At 34.3% G+C, this 24,513-nt stretch overlaps 1 protein-coding gene across 2 annotated transcripts; it reads right to left on the bottom strand.

The window, feature by feature from the left end:
* Positions 1 to 881: 881 nt before the first annotated feature.
* PBK (PDZ binding kinase) lies at positions 882 to 24,080 on the bottom strand. Of its 2 annotated transcripts, none has more exons than XM_012539766.2 (8): positions 23,977 to 24,080; positions 19,648 to 19,746; positions 14,832 to 14,928; positions 13,823 to 13,965; positions 7,884 to 8,053; positions 4,318 to 4,447; positions 2,730 to 2,903; positions 882 to 1,841 (listed from the first exon to the last, which is right to left on the bottom strand). In XM_012539766.2, exons 2-8 carry the CDS (start codon positions 19,703 to 19,705, stop codon positions 1,642 to 1,644), a joined length of 972 nt encoding a protein of 323 aa, XP_012395220.1. In that variant the 5' UTR covers positions 19,706 to 19,746; positions 23,977 to 24,080; the 3' UTR covers positions 882 to 1,641. The 2 variants fall into 2 exon arrangements, with proteins under 2 accessions (XP_012395220.1, XP_031807336.1); XM_031951476.1 differs by lacking the exon at positions 23,977 to 24,080 and adding an exon at positions 23,723 to 23,741 and having other exon boundaries at positions 1,143 to 1,841.
* Between the last annotated feature and the right edge of the window lie 433 nt (positions 24,081 to 24,513).

The following is a 24,513-nucleotide window of genomic DNA, read 5'->3' on the forward strand; positions in this document are numbered from 1 at the left end:
AAAACTGACACTTAACTGAAACCCAAAATTTAGTATTACATATCTTTGTTGATATCTTAGCTCCCAACTTGATTACATGTTTCTTGAGGGCTGGGGGAAGTCTAAAGAGACTTGCAGAAGACTCATTCAAGGTCTCTCCCTCAACATTTTAGCACAATGCTGGGCACACAGTTAAGTACTTGCATGTTAAAAGTTTTGCTACTTTCCATTCCTCTTCAATTCCAGATATTCTATTTTACCATTTTATCAATTTCCCTGACTCTTTCGCTCTTCTCACATTTACTGCTACCTGGAAATAGTCCAAGATATTTCATAAACAGGGAACAATATAGCTCTGTTCTCCTTAAAGAAACCATCTTTTCCATTAACTTTGTGCTACTAGATGTCTTCAAAACTCAGTTGCCTACTGTCTTCATGATGGTGTTGGAACTATTCAGTGCTTTCCCTGGTGGTGGGATAGACACAAGAATTGAACTGGATCACTGCTGCAACAGTATAGAAGTTATCACAATCAAAGCTGACACTTGTCTGTCAAAGTTGGTCATGTAGGCCATACTTAAGGGGACTGAATTATTCATGCACACTTCTCATATTATTTAGAAGACTATGCAAAAAAGTATTTCCTATCTTTATTTCTTAGACCATGTTCCTGTACTAAATATTTCTTTTTTTTTTTTTTTTTTTTTTTTTTGAGGTGATAGGAAAGAATTTTTGTTCACATATTCTGTCATCTTTCTGGAAGTCATCTTTAAAAAATCAACTTTATATTTTAAATCAACTGACTTTTATATTAACTTTTTTCAATGTTTTCATTATTTCAACCATCTCTTTTTCTGAAATAGAAGCCATAACTAACAATGAAAAATAAAGGAGAAACCAAATAACTTTAGATAAGATAGTTTAATAAATTATAACCAAAACATGAATCTATGACTTATAAATAGAAACTCTCCAGTAGAGATTCTGAGAGTTTAAAGAGAGCTGTAGCAAATAAGAAATGTTCACTGTTGAAAATGAATCCTGGGAGAAGCAGCCAGGATATTTTTTTGGTTTGTTTTTAAAATGTAACAATTTTCTCAGTTTCCATTGCTTATGCTTAATCGCAACATCAGGCAAATATAAACAAAAGAATGAAAAATTTTAAATATGCAAATCTTCCTGAACTGAGATATTTTATACTATAAAATTCTATCAACCTTTTGAAAGTGGGAGTTTTATAAGAAAATAATAATTTCCTTATAGATGTTTGAAATGGCCGTTTTACCCCAAACAATTAAAAACCAAGCCTAACCACACTTTATTGGCAGTGTTTTAAGCCTGTAAAGCAACTTACCATGAACTTTTTGAGTAGACATATGGCCATGTGGAATATAATAAAAACCCACTGACATCAACACTTCTTAAAGATAAGCATCATAAGTAGAAAACGAGCATCCTAGTGTTAAGAGTCTAATTCAATTTCTAAGAAAGCTTTTCAGTTCTTAATAGATTATATCAGGAAACCTCAATAATGAAATACTGGTATAATAATAGCCTTCAGCTGGTTATACAAATGTATGATTGTTAATATTGTAATGATGCATCAGCCAGTCACAAGGTTTGCAACAACAACAAGAAGAACAAGAAAGTGAACCCTACATATCATTGCATATTCATTTCCAAAGCTTCAACAATGTGTGCAGCTGAGGGACGATCTTTAGGATTCTCATTAGTGCAAACAGAAAACAGTTCAATCACTTTTTGATATGATTCATCCAATTCTTCCATATTAATGGCTGGTCTTGTTCCCAATGCTTCATAGTATGCTTCATCATCAAACAAGCTCTCATCAAAAGTTTTGTCTGCTCAGTAAAATTAAAAGATATAAAGTTAACATAAGTAATCATGGATAATTAAAAAGTCAGTTTCAGTCCCCCCCCCCCCCCCCAAAAAAAAATCACAGAATTGTAAGGGCACTTAGTCCTCATGTAGTTCAATCCCTTCATTTTACAGATGAGGAAATTTGCTCCCAGAGGTGAAATAACTTCAGAGGATTGACAATGGTATACCTGGGACCAGAAAGTACTTTGCAAACTGCAGTGTTGTTAAACAGGTATTCTACTACTAAATTAAGTCATTTGATTCTCAGTTCTTTCTATTAGACCAAATGAAATGCTTGTTAAGAAGTCTGAGATAAATTCTAGTGGAAATAATATCACCACCACTCATCTTAAAGTTTATCCTAACTGTGCTATGCCAGCTTGTACAATGGACCACATTTTCATATCTTATGAGTAGGAAATATGAATAGATGTCAACAAGAGCCTTTAGCAAAAATGTTTTGAATTAGTAGTTTAAATCTATTTTGGCAAATTTATGAATCATGAGGCCAGAGTATTTGGCAACTAAACATTCTAAATGTATTGGAATAATGGGTGCTCCTATATAGCAAACATTCTTCTCTAGAAAAATCTTGATATACATTACTGAATTATTTTTATTTTCTTTTATTTATTATATTTGTGTGGTACCAGGTCATACTTGCATGTCTCAAAAGTATTGAAAAGGTGCTTTTAACATGCTACTAAATCATGCAATAAAATGTTTTTTTAAACATGTTAGCTAAGAACAAATACATATTGAATATGAGTCAAGTTTGTCATAAAGTATACATGTCACATTTTACAGACTATCCCTTAGTCTAAAATAAGTAAACAAGATTAGTCTATGAGACAATAGCACACACATACCTTCATCACCATCCTCTGGAAGATTAATGTGTGGAATGGTTAGGGTCATCATCTCCCAAAGAGTTAACCCAAAGGCAAATATGTCAGCTTTATCAGTAATAATACCACCCTCTTCCAGAGCTTCCTTTGGTTTCCAGGGTTCTGTGCCAATGTAATGTGCCTCAGGATCACTCACTGAAAGGGAATAAGTATGTTGAGATATTAAGTGTGTCTATTATTCTCATTATTATTCTCAGCTTCAGTGCAAAATTGTATTAATGCCACTTCATCTACCAGATAGTCAGCATTTTTTGTTTTTAAAGAAAACAGTAACATCCCAGCATTTTAGGAAACATAAGAATTAGCAATTTGAAAATGTTTTAGCAGATGGCTAACTAGCACAAAATTTCTTAAGTACAAAATTCAATCTTGTTTCTACAATTTAACAAATCCAGCCACACAAAAAATATATATATTTATATATCTATATATTTAAAAATCTGAATTTTTAAAAATTAATGAAGTTAATAATACAAATCCAAATAACCAAATCAAAATCTTCTAGCCTTCTTGTCCTATGTGTTATTTTTATCTATTATCCCATCAATTGTTCAGAGGATCAACCCAACTCGCTGGAGACCTTTCTTTTGTGGTTATTTAGTAACTTGAGGAACCCAGCAGTGTACCATCATTTAGCTTTCCCTTCTGTTGTCTTCTTGTTAAATGATGCACCTATCTTTTTAGTTATATATAGCCTTCAACAACATTTCAATATGCATCATTGATGTAGTGTATCCAACATCAATCAATAAACAATAATTATTAACCAAGTAGTAAGTGTTGAGGAAAATATATTATCTGTGGTCCTCAACTAGGGAATGATGGAATAGAATAGCAATGAATTAATAGCCTGGAGGCAATAGGATAGGTAGGGCACAAACCACTTTCAGGTGCCTCCTTTAAAAGCAATTCTAAAATATTAATTTATGGAACTGTTCACAGTGACTCTTTAGAAGTTACTTTTAAGAACTTTTATGCTGCTTTTAGTAAACTAGTAATGGGTAGAAATGAAACTAATTTTTTTTTTTTTGATTAAAGAGCTTCCATTTCCTCATCTCTAAAATGAATCCAATTGGTCTCTGAAGCCCCTTCAGCTCTAGCTATATGAATATTCTGAATACTCAAAATGCATCACCCTCTTTCCAACTTCCCTCTGTGAATTGTCTTGCTTACATATGCATCCCCTAGCACTCAGCATATGCACATACTAAGTGCTTAATAAATGCTTTACTGCTATGTTGTAGCTGCTAACAGATACAAATCTCTAAAGCCAATCTCATAAGATTATGCCATAAAATGAATTACTCTACTTTGCTGTTAGCAACTTTCTAGGGTCCTTCTATAACCTGTTTTTGTTCATATATCAAAATTAAAATTATTTTGAAATTAGATATTAATATTTGAATTCTTAGCTTACAGGAAAAATGCAAGGAAAGTCCTTTAAATACCATAGGTCACTAAACACATACAAATTTATAATCTTGTCTTCAAGGAATGTATATCCTAACAAAACAACCTAGTTCAAACCCCTCAGAAGAGAATTACTTACCAGTCATATTTTCATCCAGTGGTAGTGAGACTCCTACATCACAGATTTTAATTGCCTCAAAGTCACCTTTAATTACAACATTTGAAGACTTTATATCTCCATGGAGGAGCTTCTTTTCCTGATGTAGATACTAAAAAAATTGTATAATTGGCACTCATAAGCAGAATGACAAAAAAAATTGATGGAAGAGTTGCGACATCAATGGTGCTGATAATGAACTATGAAATTTCTAATACGGATAAATGTTTTAATTCTTTCTAAAGGTGGACAGTGTTATATTAACTGTGACATAGTAACAGCATATATAACTAACTTAATAAAAGCTATTATTTACTAGGTTTGGAGTAAGAAAAAACTGATAAGATGTAGTTGATCAAACATAATGATAAGAAAACAATAATGTGCTTTATAAACATAATGACTGTTAAAACCTACTCCTCCTAATTCCTCTGTTATAAAGACTCCAAATTAAGCAATTTATATGCTATCTATAATAAGATTCATTATTTGGTATTGTTTAGTTATTTGAAGATCTATATTGAGAGCATAAATTTTAATATCTAGCATTAGTTAGTTAATAAGTAAAAAGTAACAGTTTTTCCTATAATTACCATCTACATAGATCTTTCTGGGTAAAAAGATAAAAATGCAAGCAAAGTCTGACATTGCTCAAAAAAAATGAGTATCAACCTCAAAAAGACCTAAACTGTGCAAGTAAATATGTAGGCATTTTGGAAGATGGAGAGCGTAAATTCCATCTGACAACAAAAACTTTCCTTCTCATTGGAGATGCAAGGTATGAATGGGAGAATCAGTAGAATAATATAAAGCAACTACAAAAAGAAGGAAATACAAATAGTAAGTCCTATATAGAAATTCAGAGGTGGACTGGCATAACCAGGGATTGTTTCATGGACGTGGAAGTTGAGTTCTGAAGGATAAGTAGAATTTGCAAAAATGATCAAGCAGTCTAGGGATAAACAAAGGCTTGGAGATATGAATGAGCATGAATATATACTATAAAAAATTGATCTGGTTGTAGCAGTTCTATGTACTTATTGTATCATACAATAAGGGAAGATCAAATAAAATTCAGTTACTCATCAATAACTAATAGAGAATAGGAAATAAGGGTTTTATTAAATTCAACTTAAGAAGCACATACTTATGATAGTAATACTTGTCAGATATTGCTCACTTCTTCAATTAGGAAATGCAAATGGTAAGAAAAACGAAGGAAAGGGAATAAGCATTTATTAAGCACCTACAAGGTGCATACTGCTGTGCTAAAAGCTTTATAAATATTATCCCATTTGATCCTTACAAAAAACATTTGAAGTAAGTGCTATTATCCCTATTTTACATTTGGGGGAAATGAAGCAGACAGAGGCTAAGTGACTTGCCCAGGATCACAAAACTGGTAATATATCAGGTCACTTTTGGACTCAGGTCTTCCTAACTTGAAGCCCAGAACTTGATCCACTATACCATCTAGCTATGTCAAATGGGAAAGGCAACAATTATATTACTTACTTCATGGGGTTATATTATAAGGCACAAATCAAGTAATTTTTTAAAGCTATAAAGTACTACACTATTATAATTGTTAAAACGCAATCCTCTTGTGATGGTTTCAAACTAAAATGGTCACATGCCTTTAGATTCTCTTAAATATGAACATGAAGTCTGGTTAAAAGATGAAGTATTAACAATGAGATATTTCAATAAATATATTTAACATTAATTTCCCCCCCCCCCAAAAAATTTACCTGATTCTTAGTTTTAAGGAAACCAATAATCATTCCCCTTTTTCCCCCACTGGAATTTAACAGGTTTTCCAATTTTTTCATTATGATTTAAAAACACAGGTTTGCTAGATTGTGGGTCACATTGTAAGATTAGAGTTAGATAATAGTTGAAAGAAAGAAAAGAATTAAAAAGCCTTATCAACTTCAACTACTTGATGCATTCAATGGTGATGTTATTAGTCATTTAAAAATAGTGGTTATACAAACTTGGGTTTAATTTTATTTTCAAATAATTGTCTAAAAGTTAAGTCCTAAATGGCATCTTTGCTCTCTCTTCTCATATTTAGGAATTCTCACCAGCCTTAAAAATATATATGTTTGAAAATCTACAATCCTTGGGATAGTAGTACCTCCTTGATAATACTCTGTCCTTTAGATAGATTGTATTTTCATATTTAAAAGAGGTATATATCTTAGAAGAAGTCATCACAAGAAGCTAGAACTTCAGGGTGTTTATGATATCCAATTCATGTAAGATAGAAGCCATTTATAATTTGTATGAGCATAACATAGAAAGCTTTTAATGCCTAATTACCACAATGTCTCTACAGGGGTACATAAGTATCCCAACTTCCTTTTCCTTCACTCTCCAAAAGACTATATCAATTTTGGATTATGAATTTTTTTTTAAATTTAAGTACATAGTTTTTCAGTCTTTCATTGTAGTGAATAATAAAATTCATATTAGTCAACAAAATTTCTGTGAAAGGAGCACCTCATTTGCATGCAACAATTCTTTTAACTCAAATAACACACATTTTTAATCAAAAGTTGGCATCCCAAATTATCAAGAATATTTATACCTCCCATTTAAGATTCAAAATTTACTTACAGCATTAGCATTCTTTATAATGTTACTATAACCTCTAAAATATATTTTTACCTATGTACCGTTAAATAGGTGGCACAGAGTCACATGAATTAAAAGAATGCAAGGACTCAATCTAAATTAAATTTTTGATAAATATTTTAAATTCTTCTTAAATTCAGAAAACTATATCCTCCTTATTCAGTAGCATATACCAATCAAACTCCTGAGAATTACTTCACAGAGCTAGAAAAAATAATAAAATTCATCTGGAAGAAAAAAAAGTCAAGAATTTCAAGGGAATAAATGAAATAAAATGCAAATGAAGATGGCCTAGCTATACCAGACCTAAAACTATATTATAAAGCTGCAGTCATCAAAACCATTTGTTACTGGTTAAGAAATAAAGAGGAGTTGATCAGTAGAATAAGTTAGGTTCACAGGACAAAACAGTCAATGACAACAGTAATCTAGTGTTTGACAAACCCAAAAACCCCAGCTTTTGGGATAAAAACTGACCATTTATCAAAAACTGCTGGGAAAATTGGAAATTAGTATGACAGAAACTAGGCATTCACACCCACACCTTACACCCTATACCAAGATAAGGTTAAAAATAGGTTCATGATCTAGACATAGTGATATCATAAGCAAATTAGAAGAGCAAAGGATCATTTACCTCTCAGATGTGTGTAGAAGAAAGGAATTTGTGGCCAAAGAAGAACTTGAATACATTACTGAATGCAAAGTGGATAATTTTGATTATATTAAGTTAAAAAGTTTTTGTACAAACAAAATTAATGCAGAAAAATATATCATGTATTTGATGAAGATACTGTTGAACTATTGTTCTCTATGTACTTAAGTATAAAGTATATATCAACTATTTTTGTATATTTGCTTCATGTGTGTTTTATATAAAAGTTTTAAATATAATGGCACAGACATACCTTTAATCCCCTAGCCATGTGTAATGCAACTTTCAGAATTGTAGCAGCTGGGAAAGGAGAGTGGCAATTGGTATTTCTTTCTTCTATTAAGTCGTTGAGAGACTTTTCTCCTCCATACTCCATAGCAAGACACATACTGCCATCTTGGGCTTGAGCATATGCACGATAACCTTAAAGAGAATGATATTTTCTTACCAAAGTAGGGAAAAATAATTAAAGAACTCTACTTTTATAGCAGTATTTGACTAAAGTAATACTGAGAGCTATACAATAAAGCAAAAATATTTGTGCAAATAAATGCAAAACTAATTTATCAATTTAAAATAGCTTTCCACTCCCTGCTAATGACTATCAGTAATACTAATGTAGTAAATTAATACTCTATAATAAAAGGCAACAGAAACTGTGGGGAAAGAATTTGGTATAGTACATAGAATAACAACAGGCCTGGACTCAGGGAAAATAAGAGTTCAGGAGCAGCTAAGTGATAAGGTGGATAGAGAGCATTGGTCTTGAAGTCAGGAGTTCAAATCTGACCTCAAACAGTTGACACTTGTTAGCTGTGTGACCTTGAGCAAGTCACTTAACTCCAACGGCCTCCCCCCAAAAAAGAGATGAATTCAAACACAAACTTAAGACACAAGCTAAGTCTATAACCCTGGATAAGTCACTTAACCTCTATTTGTTTCAGTTTATCTATAAAATGGGACATACTGGAGAAGAAACGGCAAACCACTCCATTATTTTTGCCAAGGAAACTCGAGGGACTTTTATCATGTAGAATTAGATAGCACTAAACAATAAAAATTTAGCAAATGCATTTGGGAAAACTAGTTTGTAATCTGAAGAGAAATGTTTACAAGAAACTTTAAAAAATTACTGCAAAATGGCTATGAAGACTTGGACAAGAAGCTGAATAGGGGGCAAAAACTGATGTTTTTCATTTCTTGAAAGTAAAGATTACAGAAGAAAAAAACTTGGGAAATAATCAGATAAAAAGATAGTACCTAAGAATGGAATTTGAATTTTTCCAACCACAGCTTCTCAGCCAAAGATGGAGTATACACAGCAAAGGCTGTTAAAATCAATCAATAAACATTTATTAAATGATTTCTTTGTCTCATTTTTGTGTAAGTACTAAAATATGGCAAAAAATAAAAAATGTCCCTCGACCTTACATTTTAACATGGGAGATGTGTTTTAAATAGGTACATAAAAAGAAAAAAGAGTGAATGAAAAAGAATCACAGGGGAGAAGGCACTAGTATCTGAGGCTGGTAGGGAACAATGATCACCTTGATAAGGTGATGTTTAAATTCATCACTGAATAAAGTCATGTAGCCTGAAAGGGAAAAATGAGGGCAGAAAGCATTTCAGGGATGGGAAATAAGCATAGAAATAGAAAATGTAGTACCATGCATGAGAACAAGATAACAGAAGAAGGGAATAATGCACAAGAAAGCTGAAAAGGCAGAAAGAGGCCAAATTCAGAAGGATTTAAATGCCAAAGGAAGTTTATATGTTTGTCTCAGGGACCTTGCAGGAACTGGGAGGTGGGGTGAAAGAGGAACATGGTCAGAGTTATGTTTTAGGAAAATCAAGTTAATAGCTATTTGGAGAATGGATTAGAGTGGGAGATGCTATGGGCAGGGTGACCAATTAGGAAGCTACTATAATAGTTCAGGCAAGATCTGAACTAGAAAGGTAGCTAGAAAGGAGAGATAATTTCTGAATACAAATCTCTTTTTCTCTCTATAGATCTACATATAAAATCTATATAAATCTACATATGTATATGGGTGCATGTATGCAATGGGGGATTGGAAATGTTATTTTATAATTGTTTGGATATACATGATAAGTGAGCAATAACTTGTTGTATACATACATACGCCTATGAGAAAATCCAGGAACTACAGAGCATGATGGGCAATGTTTAGGAGGGGGTTAATAGAGGTGATTCTATCATTAGAATATACTACATAACACCTAAACAGAAATTGTTGAAGAATTTGGGAAATAATAAAATCCAGGTACAGAGTCATGTTATGCTTGTGATGGAGGGCTTTGATTATCCAGACATATGCTAGAGTTTTCTACCAAAACAGAAATAAATTACTGGTTTGTTTTAGTGATATCCTTTAAAAGTATGAAGTTTTAAAAGATGGATGAATCAATAAAAGAAAATTATTTTATGAATCCAATTCACACTAAGATATCTTGGTTCAGTCTAGCATGCTTCCTATGTTAAGAAAAGCAGATTTCAAAGAGTTAAAAAATATGGGTAGAATTCCATGGACTAAAATGCTATAGGGGAAATCAGTCTGAGACAGATGGAAAATGCTCAAGAACAAAATTCCAATGAAAAGGGGAAAATGTGACTTAATTGAAAAGGTGGATGTTGATGCACAAAAATCATTAAACCAATTTAAATTTTAAAAAGAAATGTACAAAGATGAAGCCAAGGGGCAGAGTAGCAGGTAGAAGTACAGTGAGCTTCCTCCAAACTCCTCCAGAAAGGTCTAAAACATAGCAGACTAAATCTTTATTGAGAAATCCAAGGGAAAAAAAAAATCAATGAGTCATTTTACTAATCCAGGTCAGCACAGGGAAACAGAGATATGCAAACTGGAGATGGGGACTGACCAGCACTGCACCAGATAAAGCATTCCAGGGGGAAACTGAAGAGTAAGCAAGAAGTCCCAGATTCAAAGAGCCTAAGCTTGAGAAAGAGTGTATAGTCTCTTATAAGACTATATTCGGAACTTGCATCAGTACAAGGTACAATCTCTCCCTGGGTGTTGTTGGACTGTCACAAAATGCCATATGCTCCTGATGCAAACCTGTCCCCAATGTTTGTGTATGTTTTACCCCCTATGGTAAGCTGAGTGAGACAAATGATTCACTGATTTTTCCTGGATTTCTTCATCAAAATTTGGTTTAGTACATTTTCTAAAACTGTTTGGAGAGGTTTGTGGAAAGGAGTTCACAGAATTATTTTTTTAATCACTTTGCCTTCATCAAAGATCTTTTAAAATTAACAGTAGCATGCTTATTTACTACAACCAAAGTTTCTTGTCCTATTCACATTCTAATATGGAGAGATATGTATTCCTTCTGAACCCTATCATAAAGGGATACAGAGGGAGTTGGGGACCATTCTGTCTTAAATTGCTAGAATTTTAGAGGACTAACATTGACATCTGGTACCCACTTCCTGATAAAAAGAAATTCAAAATGCAGAATAAGACATATTTTTTTTGGACATGGCCAATAAGGAAATTTGTTTTGCTTGAGTTATTTTCCCCTATCTCAATTTGGGAGGGGAGTAGGGAAAGATAGGGAAAAGGAGCATTTTTTGGTAGGATAAAAAAATAAAATTTAATTTTTAAGCAACAAAGGTTAAAAATGAATATTCTTATAACCATGGACTGGCTCTCTAAAAACAACGTTAGGGGTGGGGAGAGGGAGGAAGGAATGTTAGGGAAAAGTTTTATCGTATATCAAAGTATGCAAAAGTATAGGTTTATAGCAACCAGGAAGAAGATACTGGGGAAGCAGACCACAATTGAATCTCATTCTCATCTGAACTAGTTAAAGGTTGAATAATACATTTCTCTAATAATGGAAACAGGGAGAAAAGCAATAAGGGATGGATAATCAAGAATAAGGGAAGGATTGGTTCTTAGCAAAACAAATTCAAAACATGTACAAAAATATTTATAGCCACTCTTTTTTATGATGACAAATAATTAGAAATTAAGGAGTATCAATCAATTGAATTGCTGAGTAACTTGCTGAGTAAATGTGATAAGAGTTATGTTATGCTGGAGTAAAAAGTGATGAAGCAAGCAGTTTCAAAGAAACTTAGAAAGATTTTTATGAACCAATGCAGAATGAGATGAGCAGAACAAGGAGAACAAATTTATATAAAGACAGTACTGTAAAAAACAATAAATCTTGAAAGAAGATTAAGAACTCTGATTAGTGTATTGATCAACCAGAATTTCAGAGGACTAACAATAACATCTGGTATCCATTTCCTAATAAAAAGATTAATAATTCAAAATGCAGATCAAGACACATTTTTGAAACATGGCCAATGAGGATATTTGTTTTGCTTGTGATTTTTGGGGGGAGTGGGAAGGGAGAAGGATGGGGAGAGAAAGCAGATTTTAAAATAAAAAAAAAATTAATTTTTAAGCAACAAAGGTTAAGGATGAATATTCTTATATTCATGGAGTGATCCCCTAAAAGCAATGTTAGCAATGTTAAAGTACAGAATAAATTGAAGCTGTCAAGGGAAGCCAAGGACAACAAAAAAAGGATGTGCTATGTTTGTTTTGTTATGTTTTTAATAAGATTGAGAGAAAAAGAGAGGATCAAAGAAGGGCTTTACAAGGAATAATAAATGAATGGATAATAGTGGTTTGAGTCCTCATTTGCTTTTGTTTTCTCTGCCAAGGACAATGACCTTTGCATGGGAAATATAAGAACAAAAATGACTAAAAGGGAGTTGATTTCTAGGATAAGTAAGAGGAAAGTAAGGGAGTACTAGCTGACATTACTGAGTTTAAAGTTACCAAGTGAACTACATTCTCAGGGCCTGAAGGAACTGGAAGATGTAATAACTAAACCACTGTTGATATCTGAAAGATCACGGAAAACATGGAGAGATACCACAAGAAGGGAGGGCAAATATATTCTAGATTTTCAAAAATAGAAAGAAAAGAGCCTATAAATTATAAGTCAGAGACAATGACTTATTTCTAGGAGAATTTTCGGATGGATATGTTAGAGATGGTTGGTGAACATGTAGGAAGGAAACTAGTATAAATCACAAAAAGTCAACAAAGGTTCATCAAAAGCAATGATACCAGTCCAAACACATTTCAACAGGATTACCAAATAAATGGGAAAATACAGTGGGTTATGGTTTGCCTAGATCTTAGCAAAACTTTTGCTCAAGTAGCTTACATTATTCTTATGAAGATGAAGAGCATATGGAGTAGATAATTGTAAATAAGATTCAGGATTAGTTGGCCAGCTGCTCTCAAAAGAGCAAGGCTCTAGATGACTGCCCCTGGAATCTGTGCTTAACCTTGTCCTATTGTAAGTAAAGGCATAAAATGTCTGTTCATCCAATTTGAAAATTATAAAGCTGGGGATAGCTAGCATATTGGCAGCATCAGAATCCAAAAAGATTTCCCAGGCTAAAGGCAAGATAAAAAAATCAATATGGATAAATTTCAAGCTTTACACTTGTGTTAAAAATGAAAAAAAAAAAAATCAACTTCAGAAGTACATATGTGATAGATGATAACAGAAATTCCTTCTAACTCTCAACATTTTATGATTTTATAAAATTGAATTTACATATTAACTATCTCCTCCTGGAGTGCCAGATAGATATCTGGCAAAATTTGTCAGCTAGACTAGATCTGATTATGATATAATCATTTTAATCCTACCCAAGTTACAACATCAAAATGTCAGTAAATTTACAAGAGATCTTGTAACTAAGTGTGGGGGGATCACAAAATTATGATTTATCACAAATGTTTGATTTGTATACTACTTCACATATCTATATACCCAAGATAACATAAAAATTTCTTAGCTAAAAAAGGGTCACAAATGGGAAAAGTTTAAGAAACCCTGGTCTAAACTACCAGAATTCATAATCTAGAGTTGATGGGTCCTCAAGGGAGGAAAATAATTACATTTTTATTTTTACTAACCTCTAAATGAAATTTAACATTTCATTCAATTAAGTATAGGCAACAAAACATTATTCTGAAAGGATCCATAAGCTTCCCCAAACTGCCAAAGGGGCCCAAGACACACAAAAAAGTTAAGAATCTCTGGTTTGAATAATTTGTAGCTAAGCTGAGTAAGATTCTGTTATATACTTCTTATAAATTAATTCTTTAAGCTTACCTACAATGTTTGGATGCTGAAGGTTTTTCAAAATCTTAGCTTCATCAGTTAGTCTCTTTTGATATATACTTTGAAAATGATCATTACATTTAGAATTAATCTTTTTCACTGCCCAAGGAGAATGAGATAAACCTTTGGGAGACCTAAAAGAGTAAATAGCTTATGAAACATTTGTGGAAATTTGAAGGTGGTCTATGAGAAACTACTAAAAGTAAATGATCCAATAAATATTTCAACTTAAAAATAAAGGAATTAAAGTGATTTCAATATTTAAAGAAAACTTTTTGTAGATGTCCATCGGTTAGGAAATGGTTAAACAAGTCTGTGTGGCACAGTGTAATAGGAAATTATTAAGCCAGGAAAAATGAATAGGATAAATAGGATGATTTATATGAAGAGATGCAAAATGAAACAAACAAAAACTGAACAGAATATAAACAGAAAGAACAAAACTAAATGCTATGAAATTATAATGACTGAGTGTAGCCCTTAAAAAGAGAAGACCCCTTCTTTGCAGGAAAGCTACAAGTGTGAAACAATGAATTATTTCAGATTTCTTTGATACATTGATTAATATCTATGAATTGAGTTTTTTTGCTTTTTTTTTTATAAGGGATGGCCCTGAGGCATGGGAGAGAAGATAGAAATATATTAAGAAATGTCAATGATATAAAAACAAAAGATATCCATTTTAAAATTTAAAGCAAAATACTTTCACTATCAAATATTTCTTTTTCTGTTATAAGATATTTTCACAATCTAAATTGCATACCAAAAATTACGCTGAAAATTCTTATATCCTCAGTCCCAAGAATAGAGCTAAAGGAGAAAAAACTTATAGTAGGGTTTCCTAATTTCCCACCATCTACATTATTACTACTTACAGACCTAAGAAATGATTGAGAATGGTTCAGTAATTTATTTCTACATTAAACTCTTTGCTTTACCCCCTGAAAACGCAGAATGAATTCAAAGAGTTCTATGCAAAATGTTTATTTGCATTCCTTACCTTTTCATAAGGTAAACATTTACCCCAGTGCCATAGCCAAGCTTTTGCATAAATGGAGAGGCTGGAATAGCTACAGATGATGGAGTCAAGCATGACACTAAATATAAAAAAAATAAAGACAAATTAATATCTGAAGAAGACTTTTACAAATATAGTATGTTGACCTATCGCTGACAATAATATTTTGTGTAAACTTTAAACACAGAATACAAAATTATTAGCGAATACACAATTCAGAGCCATGGTCAAAATGTTCCACTGGTGAATCACATAAGGAGTACTTCAATAAAGTGAATGAAAACATTCTTCCCAACATTTTTAGATGATGTAAGATAATTAATCAGTGGACAAGTATATAACAAATAATTCTATACATTAATACCCCAGATCCTATTAGTGTCACATGTGAATTGCTCTGCTAAAGCAAAATCATCACTGTAACATCATTCCTGGGAATGACAGTTTATGTTAACAGAAAACAAGTTAAAGTAGCTTGAAAATTAGGGGTTAGTAACTATAGAGCTTCTTTATAGGTCCTTCATCCTAGGAGGATGAAGAAACAAGGAATAAATGTGGCTCTACTCTCAACTACATATGAAGTATAAAACTGAAAATCAATTTTAATTCTACCTTTAAGATTTAAACTGGCATGGTTGTTTAACACTCTCTCTCAGGGTATAAATTCAAATTCCTTATGGTAACTCTATCTATCATCCACAGCCTGGTAAACTTGCCTGAAGGCCAGGTTTTTGCTTGATACTTATCTCTACTCAGGGACTCAGTTCCTATGTGGATTGAATTTGCAATTTGGAGGATAACCTCACTCCCTACTATTAACTCAAATTTAAATTGATTCAAACAAAGCAGTTGCAGATTATACTCAGGTCTGCAGACTAATTCTATCACCTGAGAATTACTCCCAATTTCCAAGGGGGAAAAGTAACAGGGAGCAGCTGAGAGAACTCTTAACCCACTTTATTAAAATATCTACTAAATAGGACTGTTATGATAAATGTTAGGCCAATCAGAATACAGAAGAATATTATATTACTAGAGATTTTATGGTCATTTTACTAACTGGTTTTCTTGTTTCTTTGTTTTGCTGAGGCAGTTGAGGTTAAGGGACTTGCTCAGGACCACATAGCGAGGAAGTGTTAAGTGTCTGTGGCCAGATCTGCACTCTGGTCCTCCTGACTTCAGGGCTGGGACTCTATCCACTGGGCCACTTAGTTGCCCCAATCTTACTAATTTTGTTATAAAAAACCTGTCAGCCCTCACTCAGTCTTTGGTCAATGACGGAGCCACTGATGCAATTTAATTTTTTTTATTGCTAGCCAAACTAATAAAATGGTTGTATTCAGAATCTTGTTTCTCAGTTTACTTTAATGTCAATCATGACAGAGGTTTGCATATCTGGAAAAGTGACAGAGAACAGGAAGAATAAAAATGCAAAAAACAAGTGCTACATTTGGAATCAAAGTACTTCCCTCTGAGCCTGTCTGTATCTGTAAAATGAGAGACATGGACTCAATGATCTCCATGATCTCTTCTAGCCCTAAACAAATCTATGATACTAAAAGAAAAAAAAATTAAATAGAAAGGTTGAAAGTGAGATTGATACAAGAAAAGTGATAAAATATTCTTTTCATGTTTTTAAAACTTCTTTCCGTGGCCTAACTTTTGCTTATAACCTTTTAAAATCATTTTCTGTACTTCAAGAAATCTGTTGACAAAATGAGATGTTCTAACCCAGGCTAATAAAGCCACTGGTGGCAGCTGTAATGATTCTGGATGACATTCATAATGGCATTAAAACAAAACAAATCTAAAAATATACATCATGATAAGGTGAAAATTGAAGGCATAGGTCTAAGAAGGTACAGCTTAAATTCTATGTTGAGAGAAAGTTATGAAAGTGGAATGGATGGTAAATACAGTTAGATGGATTCAAGACCCCAAAATCAGGCAATAAAGATTTGATGTCAGTTTGAAAAGGCATGGAATTGATGCAGTGCAGAAGGGAAGAGGTGATGGATTTTCTTTTTTCTCCAATACAGACACAGTCCTAGGCAAAATTTTGAAGTGGTCAAGTCTATCTTAAGTATCCTTACACTTTTTTCTCTATCCTCATGCTGTTATAAATTTTTTTCCTAGGATCTTTAATCTATGTCTTCATTCTCTAAGAAATGCTTCCTGCTCCAAAATGACTTCCTTCCTTCCAAATCAAAACCACCATTTCTAGGGTTGTCATTCTTTGATATTATTAAAAATAATATATTTACATGTTCAGAATAAGGGTAAATTAATACAATTATTGGCATTTTTGAGGAAAGCAGGCAATTGTTTTAACTCAAATGAATCTTGAATTATTTTCAATTTTAGCTTAAAAACAGTAGGTTAAATCTAGTAAGTTTAACTTTAATAGGAATAAAAGTAATTTGGTTTACAAAATTTTAATTTTATAATTATAAGATTGGGACACATAAGAGTGTTAGTGGACTAAAAGCTAAAAAAAAAAAAAAAACAAAACCAATAATGTAATATGGTACTTCCCCAAAAATAATTTCCTCTTAGGGTGCATTAAAATAGGTATAGTATCTAGGGGAAATGATAGTTCTTTTGAGCTGTGCCTCAATCAGTCAACATTTGGAATTTTTTTTTTCAGTTCAAGATACAATATTTTAAATCTCCTTTTGATTTTTCTAATCTGGGGCCATCTTGTAGCTCTGATGTGTGATTTAACTTTAATTTGCCAAAGAAACTTGTTAGATGGCTTTTTATACCCTTCTCACTTTCCTTGACCATGTATCCAATAAGAAATCCTTACATTGTTTCTTAGCATAAGACCATCAATGTCCAAGACAGCAAAGGTCTGAACACTGGGCAAGTCTTCCCTTACTCTGTAACTGGAAAATAAGATCCCAGCTTCCCCTCAGATAACCACTCAGACCACTGAGTGAGCTTTCCTTTACCCTGTCCTAAGGAAATAGGCTCTCATCCCAATGCAAATGAGGGAGTATGGGGGTGATATGGGGGGTGGTGGGGTGGTGTTAATCTCTGAAGATCCCAAATAAAAAACACTCAAATCCCTAGCAGAGTACTTGTACTGCCAGTTACTTGATTACCTGCTTGTCTCCCACACTAGGCAATCAGTGCTTCTCTTCAGTTCCACAATTTATCCTCCTAGCTTCCCGTCCCTATTCCTTCCTAAGATTTTGATGCTTACACTGCTGGCCTCTGAACCTTGTTCACATCTACAACAGGCCACCTGTAATGATTTGTAGTTGTCCCTTCCTGTCAGAAAAACTGCACCTCTCAGATGGGTAAAGGCTGAGCCTGGACCACTACTAGCTCCACTTGTTCTTGATCTCTGACCAAAGGCCAGAGACCATGTTTCCCAGCAGCCTCTCCTGGAACAGGCAGTCAAAGGCAGCTTTCCTCCATCCTCCCTCTTCTCTGGGGAGAGCAAAAGCAAAAGCATCTTTCAATGGTAGGAATTCCTCTTTTCTCCTTATGTCTATAAACTGTTGACAAAAACAGAAGAGGAGCCTCAGTGTTTTTGCAGGCAGGACTGTCTGCCTTCACTGAGATAGGAAGGGTTCAGATTTCAAAACCTGCGTTCCACTGACAAGGCACTGCTTTCTTGCACTGACAAGAGTCTAAATCACTGACAAGGGCTGGGACTAGGACCCTTAGCAACGTCATCTGACTGGTTGTGCACTTACTCTAAATAGGTCTGAAAAGTTATAAAATTAAATCTATACTACAAAAAGCTAAAGCTTCTATCAGCACCCTTAGCTAATGCTAATACACTTCTATGCTTTCAGTTTGGCCTCCTATCTTTGACCCACAGTCATTAGATGAGTATACCCACTGAGAGGTATGCCTCTCCCAAGAGGTTCCATTCCACTCAGATCAAGATAATTCTTCAAAAATATTGTGTTTAAGGAAGGAAACTGATAAGCTACAGAATTGCAACCAGGCAATTGTGAAGGGCTTTGGCCTTGAGATCATATAATAGTGAACGAAGGAAATGGTAATATTTAGCCTGGAGAAAGGAAGATGGTAGGATCTGAAGGACTGCCACGGGGAAGAGAAGAGATATCTATAGATAGATATTCTAAGGTCAAAGAAAACTAGGAACAATGGGTGGGAGTTATAAGAGCTGAATTTAGTCTGAAATGTAAAGATTTTTTTGCTAATAATTAGGGCTATCTGAAAATAGATTTGAGTTCTCTCAGGAGCTGGCAGGTTCATAATCCTTTGAGCTACAAGTCTCTTCCCTCCCAACATTCTTATAAAATGTAAACTCCTTGAGGATAAAGACTATATGATTTTTGTCTTTGAATTCCCAGCATCTGGCACTTGATTAATTAAAAAGAAGTCACCTGCCCTTGAGTTTTCTTAGGACTTAATACATTTTAAATTCTATTTTGAACTATAGCTTAGTTATGTTCAGTACAATTGTTCCTTTCCTAAATGCAAGGTCTTTGAGACACAGACTATGTCTAATTTATGTAATTTCTCCCAGTATCAGACACAGATCTGCTATGCAGAATGTTAACATATGTCAATTTACATTAACAAGGATTTCTATTACTAGTGGAATGGGATTTAGAATCACAACTCACCCACCCTCATGAGTAGGTGAGAGTACCTCCTCTTTATTGTTGATTTTATATTTATTTATACTTATATATGATGTCTTTCCCAATAGGAATAAGCTCCTGGGCAAGGAATGCCATTTGGGGCTCTGTATCCTAAACACTTAGCAAACTACCTACCACATAGGCCCTTGCTTGTTGATTAAACTTACAAGATTTCTTCTTGTCAGATAATTTGCTAGGTGTCTTGAATGCATTTGGTCCTTCCATTATTAAAAACAAAAAAACAAAACGGCAACAAATCCTAGGTTCTGTAATAGAAAAAAAAATGGTTATATTAATTCACATGAAAAATACTTCTCATTAATACAGAATTATGTAATTTTAGCACTGGAAGGGATTTAAAGATCATGTGGTCTAGTCACATGGCTTTACAGCTTAGGTAATTGAGGCTTGGAGAGATAAATGACTAGCCTAGGATCACTCAACTAGTTTGGCAGTTTTGGAAATAGAACAAAAGTATCTCGATCTGCAGTCCAGTACTTAATTCACTGTACTGTTCTTAAAAGACAAAAAGCATAACAACAAGCATAGCAAAAGTCCTGTAGCTCCTCTTTCACACCACAATGTTCTTTCACTAGCTATCCTTAAAAAGTAATACAGGAGCACCTGTACCCAAACCCAGGCCCATTCACTGATCTTCTGCTATTGAAGAGGGATAGGGAGGACTGTCTACTGCCTTCCTGAAAACCTCTTCCATCTGCCTCTCAAGTCAAGGAATGGACCCAGATCAAGCTCACTCTCTCTGCAATGTTTGAGTCTAGAGTTTCTATTATTCTCTACACACCTCACTTCTCACCCCATGGTTTCTCCTGTTTTTCCTCTCTAATATATATAGTAAATTATAAACCTATATTAATTAATAATCATTTGGGGGAAACTGTCCCCTGCTCACTCTTTATGTTGTCATCCCCATCTCCCCTCAGTCTGCTCCCAAATTCAATCATGTCCATTCCTTCCCTTTCCACAATGAACAAACTGCCTTTTTATCCTGTATTTCTTTATTTACACTCTTATCAACCTTCACAAGGACCTAGCTTCCTTCTGATGACAGTGCATCCCTTGCCTGTTCTTCTCACCTTTATTATCCACCTCCAATAAATTCTACTCAATCAAAATTATGGTAACTATAGAACACTGACTTCCTCTCCATTCTCTCCCCACCCAGGTCATATTGCCTTTTCTGAATAGTTTCAGCATCTTTTCCTCTTGTGTAAAAAAAAAAAAAAAAAAAAAAAAGTACTTTATCAATTGGGTTGAGGTATTCTATTTATTTGATGAATCAATTCAATTTTATACTCTTTTTCTCTTACCATCTTTTTCTACTGCAGATTTGCAGCTCTCTCTCTTTTTGTCTTTTATTATGTATCCTCAAGGCTTAGCACAGTATCGGCACATAGTGCTTAATAAGAGATCCAGATAAATATGAACAATTTTCAGACAAAGAAATTAGCTATTTCTTCTTATATGAAAAAATTATATTAATTTTTTTAAAAGGACCAGAATTTTCAGACAAAGAAATTAAAGCTATTTCTTCTTATATGAAAAAATGCTTTAAATCACTATTGATTAGAAAAATGCAAATTAACACAACTCTAAGGTACCACTTCACATCTCTCAAATTGGCTAGAATTACAGGAAAAAATGATGAATATGGGAGGGGATATGGGAAAACTGGGATATTAATGCATTGTTGGTTGAGTAGTGAAATGATCCAACCATTCTGGAGAGCAATCTGGAACTATGCTCAGAAGGCTATCAAACTATGCACTCTTTGATCCATCAGTGTCTCTACTAGGTCTGTAGTCCCAAAAGATCATAAAAGAGGGAAAAGGACCCACATGTGCAAAAATGTTTGTAGCAGCCCTTATAATAGTAGCAATAAACTAGAAATTGAGTGGATGCTCCTCAGTTGAGGAATAGCTGAATAAGTTAAGGTATATGAATGTAGTATATAAATGTAACGAAATATTATTGTTCTGAAAGAAATGATGAATAGGCTGATTTTTAAAAAAGCCTAGAAAGATTTCCATGAACTAATGCCAAGTGAAGTGAGCAGAATCAAGAGAACATTATAAAAGATTATGGGATGGTCAACTGTGATGGACTTGGTTCTTTTCAATCAAGAGGTGATTTCAGATAATTCCAATAGATTTGTGATGGAAAATGCCATCCACATCTGGACAGGAAACTCCATGGAGACCAACTGTGAATCAAAACATAGTATTTTCACCTATGTTGCTGTTTTTTCTTTTCTCATTTTTTTCTCTTTTGATCTGATTTTTTTTTTTTGCACAGCATGACAAATATGGAAATATGTTTAGAAAAAATGCACATTTAACCTATATCGGATTGCTTGCTGTCTTGGGGAGGGAAAGGGTAGAGAAGAGGAAGAAATATTTGATTTTGCAAAGGTGAATGTGAAAACTATCTTTGCATGTATTTGGAAAAAATAAAATTATATTAAATTTTTTTTAAAAGAACCAGAATTTAAGAAACTTTGAAGGACTAAGCTTCAGTCTATTGACAAAATGTTGGGTTTTATTTGTTTATTAACAAGGGGAAAGAAAACATAGATATAAGATGAGGTATTTTATTTCAGATTAATTTTTTTTCCTTTTTTTATTATTATAGCTTTTTATTTATAAGATATATATGCATAGGTAATTTTTCAGCATTGACAGTTGCAAATCTTTTTGTTCCAACTTTTTCCCTCCTTCCCCCCAACCCTTCCCCCAGATGGCAGGTTGACCAATACATGTTAAATATGTTAAAGTACCTTCACAAGCTAATTGTACAATATTTCAGAGTCTGATTCTTTTTGTACAGCAAAGTAACGTTTTGGTCAGGTATACTTATTGTGTATCTAATTTATATTTCAATGTACTTACTGGTCATCCTGCCATCTGGGGGAGGGGGTGGGGGGGGGGTAAGAGGTGAAAAATTGGAACAAGAGGTTTGGCAGTTGTTAATGATGTAAAGTTACCCATACATATAACCTGTAAATAAAAGGCTATTAAAAAAAATAAAATAAAAAAATATGTTAAAGTATAAGTTAAATACAATATATGTATATATGTCCAAATAGTTATTTGCTGTATAAAAAGAGTCGGACTTTGAAATAGTGTACAATTAACCTGTGAAGGAAATAAAAAATGCAGGCAGACAAAAACAGAGAGATCAAGAGTTCTATGTAGTGGTTCATAGTCATCTCCCAGAGTTCTTCCGCTGGGTGTAGCTGGTTCAGTTCATTACTGCTCTATTGAAACTGATTTGGTTCACCTCATTATTGAAGAGAGCCACGTCCATCAGAATTAATCATCGTATTAAAATTTTAATAAATTTTTTTGTATCAGTTGTTATGCCTGGTCCTTCTAATGTTTTAATAAATTCTTACTGGTTGACTTCGTATTCACAAAACTTAGTGCCTGGCACAAAATAAGCAATTAATTTTCTAAAAAATTCATTCTTTTCACAACCAGAATCTAAAAAACATTTCTAAGGACACAAACGGCATTACAAAACAGTGGAAAGAGGATAACAGCCTAAGAGTCTAGAACCTCTTTAAAAGACTATCCGAAAAAAAAAAAAATTAAAAAAAAAAAAAAAAAAAAAAAGACTATCCGGTCCCATTGATCTCCGTCAGTGGATGGGGGAATGATCACATTTCCCAGTCTCCTCCAGCGCTAAATGATGATCTGTTTGCTACAAAAGGAATATAATGCCGCTTCTATTTCTCTTTCCATTTCTTTTCTCTGTCTGTCTCTCTCTACAGTCGTTTCCGTCTCGTTCTATGCTTGTCCACCTCTCTCTTTTTGTCTGTTCTTTTTTCTGCCTCTGTTTCCCTCTTTGTGTCTGTCCGTGTCTCGATGCCTTTTTCTGTTGCCATTTCTTTTTCTTTCTCTGCCTCACGCCCTCTATCTGGCTCTCTAACTTAAAACCGCGCAGAAAAGCGGGGGGAAAGGGACGCTCCGGGACAAGAGGACGGAGCAGGAAGCTCCCAGGATAACGGAGCTGCAGGGGACTCTGGGGCCACCTAGTGCTGCCGGCCACCGGAGGAGCAGGGTTTCCCTCCTTCTCTCCCGTTCTTCACACTCTTTTTAAAAAAAATCCCGGGGGCCTCCGAGAGCTGGTGGGTGGGTCTGTGAACACTTATCCTGGCCAGAAACTAACTTAAAAAAATTCTAACAGCGCGCGTCCTTTTAAAGTCACGATAATAAAACTCACTACGTGCTCACACATGACACACGTTTTCCTGTGAGAAGCGGCGACCCCAACCCCTGCGGCTCCCTCCCTGCCGAGAGGCCGGACCCGGAGTCCGAGGCTCCGGGTTCCAGGACGAGCTCCGCCCTGTTAGCGGGGTGCCGTCTCCATAGAACGAAGGGAAGGGGGCTGGGACCCCGTGACCTCTTGACCCCCAGGGGGTGGGAAGGGTCCGGAGGACACAAGCCACCCGAACCGATCCTCAGGCCCAGCCTTACCTGAGGAGAAGCAGATCAGCTGCAGCGCCGCAACCAACTCCCCGGGCTTCCAGGCTCAACTGAAGCCGTTGATTTTCGAACGCCCGCCGCCTTCAAATCCGAGCGCTCCATCCTACGGGGCGGACAGAGGGACAAACTGAACGAGAACGCGTTCTTGGGATTTTTTGTTGTTGTTGTTGTTTATTATTCTTATTCTACCTTCTCCCACCCACTTAATAGTGTCCATTATTTTTTTGGAGTTATCGTTTGCATACGTATCACTTATGTATTATCTTTTATACACTGCCTACTTAGCCACCTACCTAGCTATCTATCTAATTATCTATCCATCTGATTATCTATCTATAACTAATTATCTATCCATCTGATTATCTCTATATCCGATTATCTAATTATCTATCTAACTAATTATCTATCAAATTATCTAATTATCCATCCATCTAATTATCTATCCAATTATCTAACCATCTACTTATCGATCTATAATTATCTATCCATCTAATTATCGATCTATCCAATTATCTAATTATATATCTA

The sequence above is a fragment of the Sarcophilus harrisii genome, chromosome 2 (assembly GCF_902635505.1).
Source record: "Sarcophilus harrisii chromosome 2, mSarHar1.11, whole genome shotgun sequence".
Lineage (NCBI taxonomy): Eukaryota > Metazoa > Chordata > Mammalia > Dasyuromorphia > Dasyuridae > Sarcophilus > Sarcophilus harrisii.

Coding starts and splice junctions, on each gene's coding strand:
- PBK (XM_012539766.2), bottom strand. CDS start 19,705: ATGGAAGGACCAAATGCATTCAAGACACCTAGCAAATTATCTGACAAG. Junction 4,448..7,883: donor ACATGGCTAGGGGATTAAAG/GTATGTCTGTGC, acceptor CAATTTTTTTAG/TATCTACATCAGGAAAAGAA. Junction 2,904..4,317: donor ACTGGATGAAAATATGACTG/GTAAGTAATTCT, acceptor ATTCCCTTTCAG/TGAGTGATCCTGAGGCACAT.